This window comes from Notothenia rossii, assembly GCF_949606895.1.
Source record: "Notothenia rossii genome assembly, chromosome: 6".
Classification (NCBI taxonomy): Eukaryota; Metazoa; Chordata; class Actinopteri; order Perciformes; family Nototheniidae; genus Notothenia; species Notothenia rossii.
Window position 1 is genome coordinate 33498940 of NC_136909.1, and position 13734 is coordinate 33512673.

A 13734-nucleotide genomic window follows, 5' to 3' on the forward strand; every position below is an offset into this window, starting at 1 on the left:
CCAAGCCAAGCAATACAGTACATTTCAGAAGTGTGTGCTGGCTGGTGGCCCTCTTGGATCAGGCCCTCTGAGCTGGCATTGCCTCGGGTGTTAATGCGTGACTTCTGATTGGTGGAGCTGGCTGCCGGCCTTATCTGAGTGTTACATTACTTCAAACTTCCAGAGCTTACTAAAAGTCTCTTGAGACCAGGAACCAAAAATGCCAGAAGGGCAGAAACAAGATACAGCAGAATGGCTGGAGGATAACAAAAATAGTTTAGACAATTGGCTGCAGTTCAGACCCAGATACATTGCCTATACATCTATATTTAAATGTATACATGTACAGCTTACCAGCAGCCCTTCATTCAGTTTTAATGTATAAATAAGTGTCTACAGTAGAGCTACATTCCTGTTTCAAAACAAACGCACGTGTTCTGACTTCTCACTATACAGTGGTCCTTTTGTCTCCTTGCAGTTGTTCTGTGTCCCTTTATGGTCCTTGTGTGTGCTGTCTTTGCAATCTTTAGTTTTTTTTTTCTTTTCTTTTTATAGTCATTTTGAGTGTCTTTGAAGTAAGGGTCAGTTTCTCTTTGTGGTTGCTATCTCTGTAGTTGTCATGTCTCGGAAACTTATCATGAAAGGCTATTCTTTATATTAGTTTTGTCATGTCCCTTTGTTCTGTGCCCTCTGTCTTATTGTAATAAGTATTCCTCCTCTCGTTTCAGAACTCCATGCTCCCCGCCCCTATGTGTCTCCTGTGTTCGTGATTAGTTTCCCCGCCCTGATTGTTTCCACCTGTTCCCCTCACCTTGGGTATATATTGTGTTAGCCCCCACCTGTCCAGTGCCAGTTCGTTTCTCATTCAGGACCGCGTTCAAGCCCGCTCCATGGTCGTATCCTGTTTTCTCATGATCACGATTATTGCATCTAGTTTTTCCTCGGAAGAGTGATTTTGTGTTTCTTGTTTTTGTTACTGTTTTAATTCCAGTAAAGTCTTTATTTTTGAACACCACCCGAGTCTGAGTCTGAGTTGTGCATTTGAGTTTATGCCTCTGAGTTCACCCCCTTGACAGTAGTTGCTTTTTTCCTTTTTATAGTCAGTTTGCGGTTCTTTGTTGTTGTGTTCCTCCTGGTAGTCATTTTGTTTATCTACTGTATGTGGTTTCATTTTGAGTATCTTGGTTATCAATTTGAGACTCTTTTGTAGTTTTGTGTTTTGTGCCTCTTTGTAGGTTTGTTCCCCTTTTATTGTCATTTTGTTTCTTTTTGTAGTTGTTTTATCCCTTTTCCTAAACATTGTGAGTCTCTTTGTAGTTTTTTTAATTGTCTCTTTATATTATTGAAATGGCATTTTGGTTATTTCCCTGGTTGATCTGCGTATCCTTGACGGTGGGCCCTTGAGATTAGAGCCCCTGGGACTGGGTCATACAGTATGACCATTAACTGCCTAATAATACAAAATGACAAATTGCATATTTTGTTCCTTTCCAGGATGTTAAGGTAAGTACACCAATGTAGCACATTTTTTGGAAAACGGCAGTTCTCTCGTTCTGTCATGTAGTTATTTGTATGGTGACAATAAAGTAAAAAAAAAAAAATAGGAAGCCACAGCAAGGGATCGAGCATGCTCTGTTCCTGGCCCCGACATTATGTGTTCTTTTCTTCTCTGTGTCCTTTTTAGAGTGTCATCCCTCCTGCTGGCTCTGTACTGGGCCATCTGCAGACAACTGCACATCCTGTCCCCCCCCATCCAGCCTGCATGTGGGCCGCTGTGTCCACACCAGCCCACAAGGCTTTTTTATCCAGGACAACCAGTACCAAGGTGAGAGCACACATAGAGGCTTTGCACATTAACAAATGGGGGTATTTGCTGATGTATTTTATGTCGCGGAACACACCGAAAAAATCTCTAAAGCTTGTGTGAACCACAGACGTTATTTTCAGTCATCTTTATAAAAACCTTAAGAACTCTTTTCTCTTTGATTTTGTGTGCTTTAGGCCTGCTCGATTATGGCAAAAATCATAATCTCGATTATTTGGGTCAATAATTGATATCAGGATTATTACAAACGATTATTCATTTACTTTGAAAGCATCCATTTTGTTGAAAAAAAAAATGAAGAGTAGGTTTTAGCAGTTGATTACCCTGAACTTTAAGTATAATTCAACTGAAAAACCAAACAAATAAATAAATAATAATAATCGTTTTATTTCGATTATGTTGTTTTCATAATAGTTGCAAGCCAAAATCGTAATTGTGATTAAAATACGATTAATTGAGCAGCCCTAGCTTATAGCTGTTGGTGTCCAAATCTGTAAAATGTTGCTAACATTTGCTAATCCATATAAAGTATCTTCCACAACATAAGGAATACAGTTTGTCCCAAACACCTTTCCCTTTCCAAAAGTTGCACCGCTTAGACACGTTGGGATAAATAGCTTCCTCATATTTCTAGAGAATATAATGCTACCAAAAAATAATTCGGAAAGGTTGCGATTTATGGTGAATATTTTTTATTTATGAGACACCAGTGTAATCACCCGTAACAAATTGCAATTTCTTCTTCAAATAAGCAGGAAAATTAACAAAAAATAAAAACAGTTTTAATGTAGAATGAGAGAAAGTGTAAATGAATTGTTTATTCAACATTTATTTTAAGAAGCAGTTTGACGTCGTGATCTGTTCGAAGGCTGCTCATTCCCACTTCCTAGGTCCAGACTATTGTGTAATGAAAATCATTAATATTACACAACCTTAATTTGGTCCAGAGCCCCAGAGGCAGCTGTTGAAATGCTGTTATTGTTCACCACAGAGCTTGATGTATTTTCAAGGTAAGATCAGTGGTGAAAGCTTTTCACAGCTTGGTGCTAAAGAGAGATCAGTAGAGGTGTACTTTCTTAAGAACTATCCTTCAAATGTGCTGTTTAGTCTTATTTGAGTACTTTTTGTTGCATTAACAACTACTAGAAAAATGAAGCATCAAAGCAAGATGTAATGCTACAACATCAAAACGTCTCCATAAAACCAAACTAAATATTTTATATGTGTGGTTGTAAAAGTAAAATAGCTACTATAGAATGTTTGCCACTAAAAAGAGCTGAGCAGGGCTCTTCTTCCTGTTTACCCCCACCCCCCCACTCTATGACCCACCTTGTTAATGAAAATCAATTTGCTCTAATCTCCAATTCATTACTTCGGCTTGGTTTATCGTCTCTGACCCCCTCTGAAGGACGACACCTTCTAGCTCTAACAGCATATCCAAGTGTATTGTTCATTTCGAGGAAAGCTCAAATCTATGGTAAACATCATTGAATCTGTTAATAGTTATTTTTCTTCCATACTTAGGCTGACTAATTAAAAAGGCAGACACACACCAATACCTAGACAGCAGGAAAGAATGATGGGCTCAGATTAAGTTTCCCCACTGGGATATCCAAATAAATGGGCTCTGTTTGCTTGGTTGGCCGTGTCCTCTTCGCTGCTGATTGGCTCATTAGAAGCCACCCAGATACCCTAAAGAAGCATTGCATTTCTGTCTTAATGAGAGTAAACTTTTACTGTGAAGTTTGGGTGCACAGCATGTACTTAAGGCTCTGTTTATCGATCCTTTATATAATGGCAATTCATCAAATGACTATGAGTAATGTGAATGGGGTTGCCCGTAACGACAAAGCCACAAAGAGTTATCCTCAACTCTGCAACCCTATGGTGCTTTCCCTTTGTCCTATAGTTTAGGGTTTATTGTTTTACAGAACTGAATAGTTCTGTCCAGCCTTTTTCTCACCCGCAAGAGGGTTCAAAAGTAGTTTTCTACAACACAACAAGTAAAGAAGCTGATAATAAAGATACATTCACTGTGGACTACCTCTATGGCAGCAACAAGCAGACAAAGTTAGAGACTAGCTGGTAGATGTTTTTCACAGGAGATGGTGGAGACCAAATTTGAGATAAAAGTCCAATGAATGTTGGATTTACATTCATCAGGTGGCTAGAGACACAACTCCAGATGAAAGATGAAGAGTTCTCTATTATCGATGGATGTGTAGCGGCAACTGTTGGTTACATTTCCAGCAAGAAACTTTGGAACCCTTCCAAATGAAAGTGTGGTATGAACAGTCCAGAATCCATTAATACTGTAGAAAGTCAGACCATAAGGTGCAGCATTGAGCTGCTACGGATAATCCGTCTGACACTTATAGCTCATCCATTCTCATTAACCAGTGATCTTACGTAGCCCATGATAAGAGGAGGGAGACTAAGCATGTGTCTCATTTTCTCAATAAATCTGGGCCCAGCTCTCCTCCTTCCTCTCTTCCATTTACCCCTGCATCCTCGGTGTCCTTCTACAGATTTCAGTGGGAAAAGCTGTTGTTTTGAGCACTATGCTTGCCAGCTTTAGCGATCAGCTTCTCCCTGGTGTAAGCAACGCCGCCCCGGGCTTACTAACACCCTCTGTCCTTAGACCATCACATCGTACAAGGAAAAACTCAGAAAGAAACCCCACAGTTAATGAGAAAAAAACGAAAGAAGCCACTGGGAGAGTGGCAGAAGAAGAATCCCTCTCCCTTTACGGACAGGTGTTGTGTGTGTGTTGATTCAAAAGATACATTTCTGTTTTTGCCTTAGCATTTTTTTGCCTCCCCTCTTCTCCTCCTCCTCCCAGGATGCCACCCGTCCTGCCAGACATGCTCGGGGCCCTCTCAGGCGGACTGCACCTCCTGCCCCCCCCTGGCCTCCCTACAGAGCGGCTACTGCAGGACCAGCTGCCAGGAGGGGCTCTTCCTCAAGGGCGTCACTGGAGAGTGCCACAGTAAGTGTGTGTGTGTGTGTGTGTGTGTGTGTGTGTGTGTGTGTGTGTGTGTGTGTGTTTGTGTGTGTGTGTGTGTGTGTGTGTGTGTGTGTGTGTGTGTGTGTGTGTGTGTGTGTGTGTGTGTGTGTGTGTGTGTGTGTGTGTGTGTGTGTGTGTGTGTGTGTGTGTGTGTGTGTGTGTGTGTGTGTGTGTGTGTGTGTGTGTGTGTGTGTGTGTGTGTGTGTGTGTGTGTGTGTGTGTGTGTGTGTGTGTGTGTGTAAACGTGTATGTCATTTGTATGCCATTTGCACGGAGCTTTCATCAAATACGCCGCCATGAGTGCTTGTATTTTTAGCCTCTGTGGTCTCAGTGGGAATAGAAAATACAAACTCTGGCAGGGTTACTACCTTGCTGTGCCTGCGGAGCTTTGCACGATCACGCACACAGAGACATAACCAGTCTGCAGATCCAATAAACTGCATAATTCATGAGAGATGCCAACCATCTTTGTAAAATACATGGATCGGAATGTTTGACTTAAATGCCCTGGGGCCCCAAGCTGTAGTATAAGTCACATATTTATCATTTGTTTACTGAAATGAGTAAGCGTTTTTTTACAAGTGTTCTCCAGTCCATAGGACACAACAGGTATTATAGTAGCTAATACTGACAGAAATGTCTTTACATGTTGAGGGTCAACATTTAAAGACCACAACATATGCTCATCTTCAGGTTCATACTTGTATTATGTGCCTCTACTATGACATATTTACATGCTTTAATGTTCAAATAGTGCTTTATTGGACTCATACTGTGCACCTGTGCTGTGCATTTTTTCACCCTCTGTCTGAAACCAGAGCCCAGTCTGCTATCATTGGGAAAAACCCAAAAAGCATAACAGGGCCTCCTTAAAAAAAAATCCCAGTTCACTTACTTACAGTTTGGCAGGATTAGAACATACAGTATATGCGTTCATCCCCTGCTACCATTTGTATCATAGCAGCTGCTGCAGTTTGTCAATCAGTCGTTTCCAGATCCTTATCTAGTCCTAATTATTTTTTATCAGACATACTCAGATGATGGACAGTTTGAGCACTTGGTTGGATGTAAAACCAGTTTAATCATCAGTATAACACATACTGCATATGTTTGAGAAAATGACTGGTTCTTTGAATATAAGTACATTTCCTTGAAAGGAACCTGTGAACAGATTTAGTATTTGGCTATGTAATAAGATGATCATGTGTTTCTATGTTTGTCTATGTAGAACGTTTCCTTTCAATATAATAGAAAGATAACTTTGAATTGTAAAAAGTAAGAGTGCTGAAAAACACTTCTATAACTCCGGCTTCTTAGCTACAATCTGGAAATCATGTCTCCACTTTTTGGTGCTAATTAAAAAAAAAAATTTTTAATGAGGTTTGGCTCGCAGTTACGCTTTTTTCTACGTGAAACATCCACGGGGATAAAAAACTTTCTTCAGATCTCTGCTAATAAACACCGGCCTTAGATACTCCACACCACCCCACTTTGCTCCTCATTGTGCACAAATCACTACTTTTGGTAAAATATGATTAACTACCGGACAAACGATAGATAGAAAAGGTAAGCTCGCAGTGTGTGTTTAAAGGTAGCTCCCGCTGTCCTCCTCCCTCTCGCTGGGTAATGAAATTAGTTTTTCACCTCTGAACCGCTGGCTGTAGATTAAAAACAGGGCGTGTGTACACCATGGGAAGGCAGCACGGAGGAGATAGCAGGGCGGGGGGGTAAACAAAATCTCGGCGAGAAAACAGACACATTGACTTTTAATTATAGTTGCTGATGACAAAGTGTTTGGAGATCTGAAAACACACACACACACACACACACACACACACACACACACACACACACACACACACACACACACACACACACACACACACACACACACACACACACACACACACACACACACACACACACACACACACACACACAGACACACACACAGACACACACAAAGGGACACATGTGGGCAGAGACATACTGCTGGCTCACACACGAGCAGATAAGCGTGGTTAAAACACATGGCTGTCTGCAAACACACGCAACCTAATCTCAAATGGGTCAGGCTCGGCCAAACTCTAGTTAATAAAAGATGCCTAGCGACGCTTCGGGGCCACAGAAATACTGGGGTCATAATTTCTGCATGGCCAGGACGCACGCACGCGCACACACACACACCCACACACACACACACACACACACACACACACACACACACACACACACACACACGACACACTTGTAATAACACACAAGCACTCTCAAACTCTAATTATTTAACTCACAGTTTTGAACATACACACACTTACACACAATGTATCCTCTCCTTGTTTTTATTATTCTTGATTTATCCTTTCCTATTTAGGTCTCACACTTTATTTCTCTCTTAATCACAGATTAACTCATACACATTTTATTTCCTTCAGTTGTTATTCTTGCTTAATCTTTACCTTCTTTCTGTCGCACACTTTATTTCACATGAACACACTTTCTCTCTTCCACACACACACATAATTGGATTCCCCCTCTGTGTTACATAACCTCTTAAGGCGATGAGGCTTGCGCTCTCAATCACAGCGGGTTCATACAAGAGCAGCCGTCCGAGGCAAATGTCTCACTACCGTCTGTCTTCTGTGATTCTTCCCCCGTCTGTCTTCCTCTCACGTCCTCCCTTTGTCCCTTCCTCTCATTTCATTCATACGTTACCGCAGCAGCACTCTTATCGCTCATACTTTGTACGGTTGAAGGTGCTTTGACAAATTCCACCAGCGCTTGTCCTTAAAACACGCTCATCTTAAACCTTAAATTGTCCATAACCGAAATTCTTTATCTGGCCATTAGATAAAGAGGCAAGCACTGGTCATAAAGTAAAAACTTGGTAAATAGCAGCTTAAATCTTGCTGTGAAAATAGGAAGTTTCCCAATGACACCCAAAATACGATTGGTCATAGAAATGTGTTCTTTTTCATAAAGTTTCTCTAGATCTTTTCACACTTGACAAAAAGGTGGTATATCTCAAAGCTGAGTACAGGCAAACAGACGGGCTGTAAAATCTCTATTAAAGCATTAAATGCTTAAATGTTTTTCCTTAAAGAGCAACTTCCAGGTTAAAGACACCTGTGAATAAATGTGTAGGAAAATGATGAATACGATAGATTTTCAAAAAAATATACTGAAATATACACTACTGTGACATCTGGCGTCGTTTTTGTAAGAAATGTTCACTTCCGCATAAAAAAGCCTCGGCACGTGACCTCCCGCGTGTGACGTAACATGGGGGAAACAAGGGGGAGAGCGGCCGGTGTAACGTATTAATAAACATGGCTCCCAATGCTAATTTCGACACAGAAGAAGTTGAACATGAATATTCGAATGCATATGACAGACCACAACCTTATAATTATGAGCCTGCTAGGTGTCCAAGAGACCAGGAGCAGCCAAGGATTAGAAGAAATAATGGCCATCGGAGAGAAATTGAGCTGTGGTGTGAGGAGAACCAGTGGAGAACTGGGCAGCTATCTTGGTGAGTGACCGGCGTTAGCTACAGAATGTTAGCTTACGTCACATCACAACATTGTGAATTTAGCTATCATATATCAGGCTATAACTAAAGTAGCATTGATAATATACAGTAGTAACGTTACTGGCAGGACTGTTGATACTGATCCATAACAGAAACTAATGCGCAAGTATCAGCCGTATCTCGCGTTACCTAATGCAACTCCAAACTACGGTGCTGTGTACCGGAAGAGAGACGCGAGATACGGCTGATACTTGACGATCTGGCGGAGAAAGGTTGTGGAGCCTCCGTTGATATGCCGTTGTAAATGGCTTGATGGAAAGCAGGTGTGTAGTCGGGGAGGGTGCACAGCTGATTGCAGCAGGTGAGTGGAGGTTGAGCCGGGAGCGACAGCCACCACGCACACACTAACAACACAGACAGGGGGAAACAAACAAACACAAAGGAGACGGCTGGAGCAGTACAGCCACCACAGCGTTACCTAATGGAACTCCACTCTATGTATTACGGTGCTGTGTACCGGAGGGGAGAGAGAGAGAGAAAGAGCAGCGAAGGGGGGGGAGAGAGAAGTAATACGGTTTCCTGATAAAGCTGTGGAGAGTATGTGCTGCAGGGCGGTGGATGCACAACGCACCCAGGAACGAAAGCTAGCTCCGGTCCTTTTTACTGTGGACTCGATGCCCTTACAGGCTGGTATTTGTGCAACCTGCACAAACACAATACTGCACCATGATTACAAATGGTGAAATACAATGTAAAACTACCGAAAAATACCAGCTCACTAAAACACAACCGCTCAACGCAACTACTAACTATACCCGCGGTCAGAGAGCGGAGATGTTTTCCCTTTGTTATGTAATATGACGCGTTTGACGTATGACCTTAAAAAAAAGCCGTTTTAAGGGCAGAGCTCAAAATTGCTCCTTTCCCTCTGAATTCCTGCCCTTATGTCTCGTAAAACATATCAAATCCTACATTCACTTTTTTTAAATTGTAATTTTCAAGCAAGTTTAAGCATAAATGTAGAAAAAAAAAAAGCCTGCAAGATGCTCTTTAAAGGGACCCCAACATGCATTTTTGGGTTTTCCCTGTCCTGTAATGTGCTATATAGGATTGTCTGCATGTAAATGGTCTGTAAAGGATACAATCCAAGGGTTCCCCCCAGAGGGAGTTCCTCTCCCAAACAAATGTCATAATCGAGGCACAAATTACAAATATGAACCTGGAAATTGATCATAACAGGTCACCTTTAACCTTTGACCTTAACCATCAAGTGGTTTTGCCATACTTAAAAGAAAGCTTAAGGTCTGTCGTGCAGCAGGCCAACATTGTAAAAAACAAAACCTGAACTGAAAAAGAGCCCCTGTGGTCAAAAAAGAGAAAATAAAAACAATAATTTTGCTTTTCAAACTGGAAGCTTGAGCTGTGAGCCCCACATGAGTAATATCAGCTGCAGTGAGACGAACAAACTCTTACGAACCTGCTTCTTCTCACCCCCCCCCTCCCCATCTTCCTTTTCTTAACTCCTTCTTGTCTGGTGTAAAGAAAATCGCCTACTGAGCCTGCCACACAGAAACGTTAGTTTTTTCTAGACCACTTGCTTACAGAGTTTATTTTTGCGTCATAATTGTGTTGGAGCCTTAATTTAACATATGAAGCTTAGTAGACCGGCTAGTTGGATAATAGCTATGTGTCACCATAGAAATGATGGATCACCATAGAAACAAGGCACACCATGAAATCCATCGACGGAAACACATAAGAAAGGAGTAAAAGGTGTGACCCTGAGCCCACAGAAGCGTATATAATTATTGACAGTGGTTAACATTGTGAAAGATCCTATGCATTTATCTTTTATTTGATAAATGCATATTCGATGACTTCGAACATCACAATGATAGAATAGAAGAACATTAGTTCAATAAGAAAACATGAATATTGATGTTCCCTTTTAACCTCTGCTGGCTGTAGAAAAGAGTTAACTTAATAAATGTACAGAAGGTGAGAGCACAATGTGCTTTTTGTGTGGAAAGATATTTATCGTCTTTGAAAAGGGTTCAATCTTTCAAGCTCCCTTCTTATTCCCTTGGGAATAACAGCTCAAATAAGCTCTATAGAAAAGTATGCCCTGCCCACTGTCTCAAAACACTGAAGCGTAGCTTTTGATGTTCCTCACATGGTGTGAACGATATTAAATCATTGCAGCTTTTTAACAACTTTAAAAGGTAAAAAAAAAACATTAGTCCACAAAGATTGGTAATTTTGTACCTTATTTAATGAGTATACCTTTCTGACTAAAACCTCTCTTTAAAAAGGCTATTGGTATCTTCTACATTACTGTAGACTTTTTTTGGGTGATCGAAAGTGCATTAGTGTTTGTGTGCATGTAAATGGTTGAATAGGCTAAAATCCCAAAGTTCCATTCCGAGGGAGTTTCTCACTTTTTGAACATTAAAGCATGTAAAACTGTCACAGTAAGCAGAAAATATAAAATATTAACCTTAAATGAGCAGAATAGGGCCCCTTTAAAAAAAAAATCACTAGGCCCACCAGGGTGGGTGGAGGAGGTCAGGAGGACGGGATTGAGCTGATAACCCAGGGGCACAGCGGAGGACCCGGAAGGGATCTCGGGCGGACGGCCCGGGGGCAAGGCAGAGACCATGGAGGGGGTCTCGGGCGGACGGCCCGAGGGGCAAGGCAGAGTCCATGGAGGGGCGAAGGCCACAGCGGACGAACTCAGGGGGCCGAGCATGAGGGCCAAGGCAGCAGCAGGAAGAGTCAGGGGGCCGGGCCCGAGGGCGAGGACCGCGGCCGGGAAAGTCAGGGGGCCGAGCATGAGGGCGAAGGCCGCGGCACTCAGGGGGCCGGGCTCGAGGGCGAAGACCGCGGTTCTCAGGGGGCCGGGCTCGAGGGCGAAGACCGCGGCTCTCAAGGGGCCGGGCTCAAGGGCGAAGACCGCAGCTCTCAGGGGGTCGATGGGATAGGCTTCGGCAGGATCCCCCACGGAAGAGGACCAGGAGTTGGCAGGAACCCGGCAAGACGGGTGGCGGCGGGACCTCCAACGGAACAAGACCTGGGATTGGCAGGACTCTCAGCGGGACCTCCAACAGAACAGGACATAGGGTTGGCAGAACCCCCGGCAGAAGAGTAGTCGGCGGGACCTTCAACGGGACAGGACATAGGGTTGGCAGGACCCCCGGCAGAAGAGTAGTCGGCGGGACCCCCAACGGGACAGGACATGGAGTTGGCAGGACCCCCAGCGGAAGAGTTGTCGGCGGGACCTCCAACGGCACAGGACATAGAGTTGGCAGGACCCCCGGCAGAAGAGTAGTTGGCGGGACCCCCAATGGGACAGGACATGGAGTTGGCAGGACCCCCAGTGGAAGAGTAGTCGGCGTGACCCCCAACGGGACAGGACATGGAGTTGGCAGGACCCCCAGCGGAACCTCCAACGGCACTTCAGTAGGGACTTGAGTATGGACTTGAGAGGGAACTCGAGAGGGGACTCAAGAGGGGACTTGAGAGGGAACCCAAGAGAGAACTCGAGAGGGAACTCGAGAGGTGACTAGAAAGGGGACCCGAGAGGTGACTTGAGAGGAAACTGGAGAGGGGACTAGAGAGGAAACTGGAGAGGGGACTCGAGAAGGGACTTGAGACGGGATTAGAGTAGGGACTTGAGTTGGGACTTGAGTAGTCACTTGAGTACGGACTTGAGTTGGCACTTGAGAGGGGACTCGAGAAGGGACTAGAGAAGGGACTTGAGAAGGGACTAGAGAAGAGATTAGAGAAGTGACTAGAGGAGGGACTAGAAAAGGGACTAGAGGAGGGACTAGAGGAGGGACTTGGGAAGTGACTAGAGGAGGGACTGGAGAAGGGACTTGAGTAGGGAATTGAGTAGGGACTAGAGGAGGGACCATGGCCACTGGGGCCATAACTGGGGCCGGGACCATGGCTGCTGGGGCCAGAACTGTGTCTGGAACTATGGCCGCTGGGGCCAGAACTGGGTACGGGACCATGGCTGCTGGGACCAGAACTGGGTCTGGAACCATGGCCGCTGGGGCCAGAACTGGGGCCGGGACCATGGCTGCTGGGGCCGGAACTGGGTCTGGAACCATGGCCGCTGGTGCCGGAACCATGGCTGCTGGGGCCAGAACTGGGTATGGAACCATGGCTGCTGGGACCATAACCGGGGCTGGAACCATGGCTGCTGGGGCCAGAACTGGGGCCGAAACCATGGCTGCTGGGGCCAGAACTGAGTCTGGAACCATGGCTGCTGGGGCCAGAACCGGGGCTGCTGGGGACAGAACCGGGGCTGCTGGGGCCAGAATTGGGGCCGAAACCATGGCTGCTGTATGCCAAAGAGCAGTAAGCCAAAGAAAAATCCAATAATTCCTGCTCAAATGGATCTGCTGGGCCCATCCTTGGTTGGTTGGTTCTGTTACGGTAGAGTGAAGCAAGCAGGATCCAAATGCAGATAATACTGATAATACCTTTATTTCAAGGATAAGAATAAAACTCGGACCAACAGAACACTCCCCGGTGAACTCAGTCACCAACAAAAGACGAACCAACACTGAACACAGGAAGAGACAAGATTAAATACAGGGTGGGGTAATCACGAGACGAGAAACAGCCGGGCAGGGGAGCAGAAACACAAGGGCAACAGGTGAACACACTCAGACAATTAGACACACCAGGGAAACTAACGACAGGGAGGAAAAACACAGGGAGAGGGACCAGACAATACACAAGGAGGAAAACATGACGTGGAAAACCGAACAGCAAAATAAACCCAATACAAGACATACAAAACTAAAAACGTGACATAACACAAGAATCGTGACAATTCTGCCATCTGATACTAGGGCACTGGTTTCTTTTTTTGTTTTGGGCGACAGAGCCAGCATGGCCTCAGGACTGAGCCTGAAGTAAGACTTCTTTAAAAGCTGCTTCTGTAAATCCGCTCTTTGTTGGGGCAACATGTCTAGACAGGGTGAAGTCAGAGGACCACACAACCCCTCTCGTCTCGTCTTACGCCTGTAGCTTCAAATAATGATGATGTCCCACTTTTGTTCCTCTTGCTTTCTGAACTCCTGCTGCACTCACTTCATCCAAGTGCTATTCTCTTTTCAAATGGCACAGGGAACAAGTGAGAGACATTTTTTTTCTGTATGACTTGTTAAAGAAGTATCTGCTCTATATATTTCAAGAGATGCAAGGGGGGCTGGCATGATACAGGATAATGTCTGGTATAAATCCAGCCCACAGGAGAATATGATTATCCAGTCTGCGTGCAGTGCATTTATAACTCCAGCATACCTTTTTATGCGCTTCAAAAATGGTAACTACGCCATAAAGAGGGGCTCAGTGGACCCAAATCGATAGCATTTCAGT

At 44.2% G+C, this 13734-nt stretch overlaps 1 protein-coding gene across 1 annotated transcript in view; it reads left to right on the plus strand.

Annotated features, from left to right (window-relative positions):
* Nucleotides 1–13734, plus strand: part of fras1 (Fraser extracellular matrix complex subunit 1) — a gene marked incomplete at its 5' end in the record, with an annotated part of 207349 nt that overhangs the window by 69661 nt on the left and 123954 nt on the right. The window contains 2 exons of the mRNA XM_079689876.1: nt 1664–1804; nt 4647–4793. Coding sequence (XP_079546002.1) covers nt 1664–1804; nt 4647–4793 — 288 coding nt within the window. The remainder of the gene's footprint in view (nt 1–1663; nt 1805–4646; nt 4794–13734) is intronic.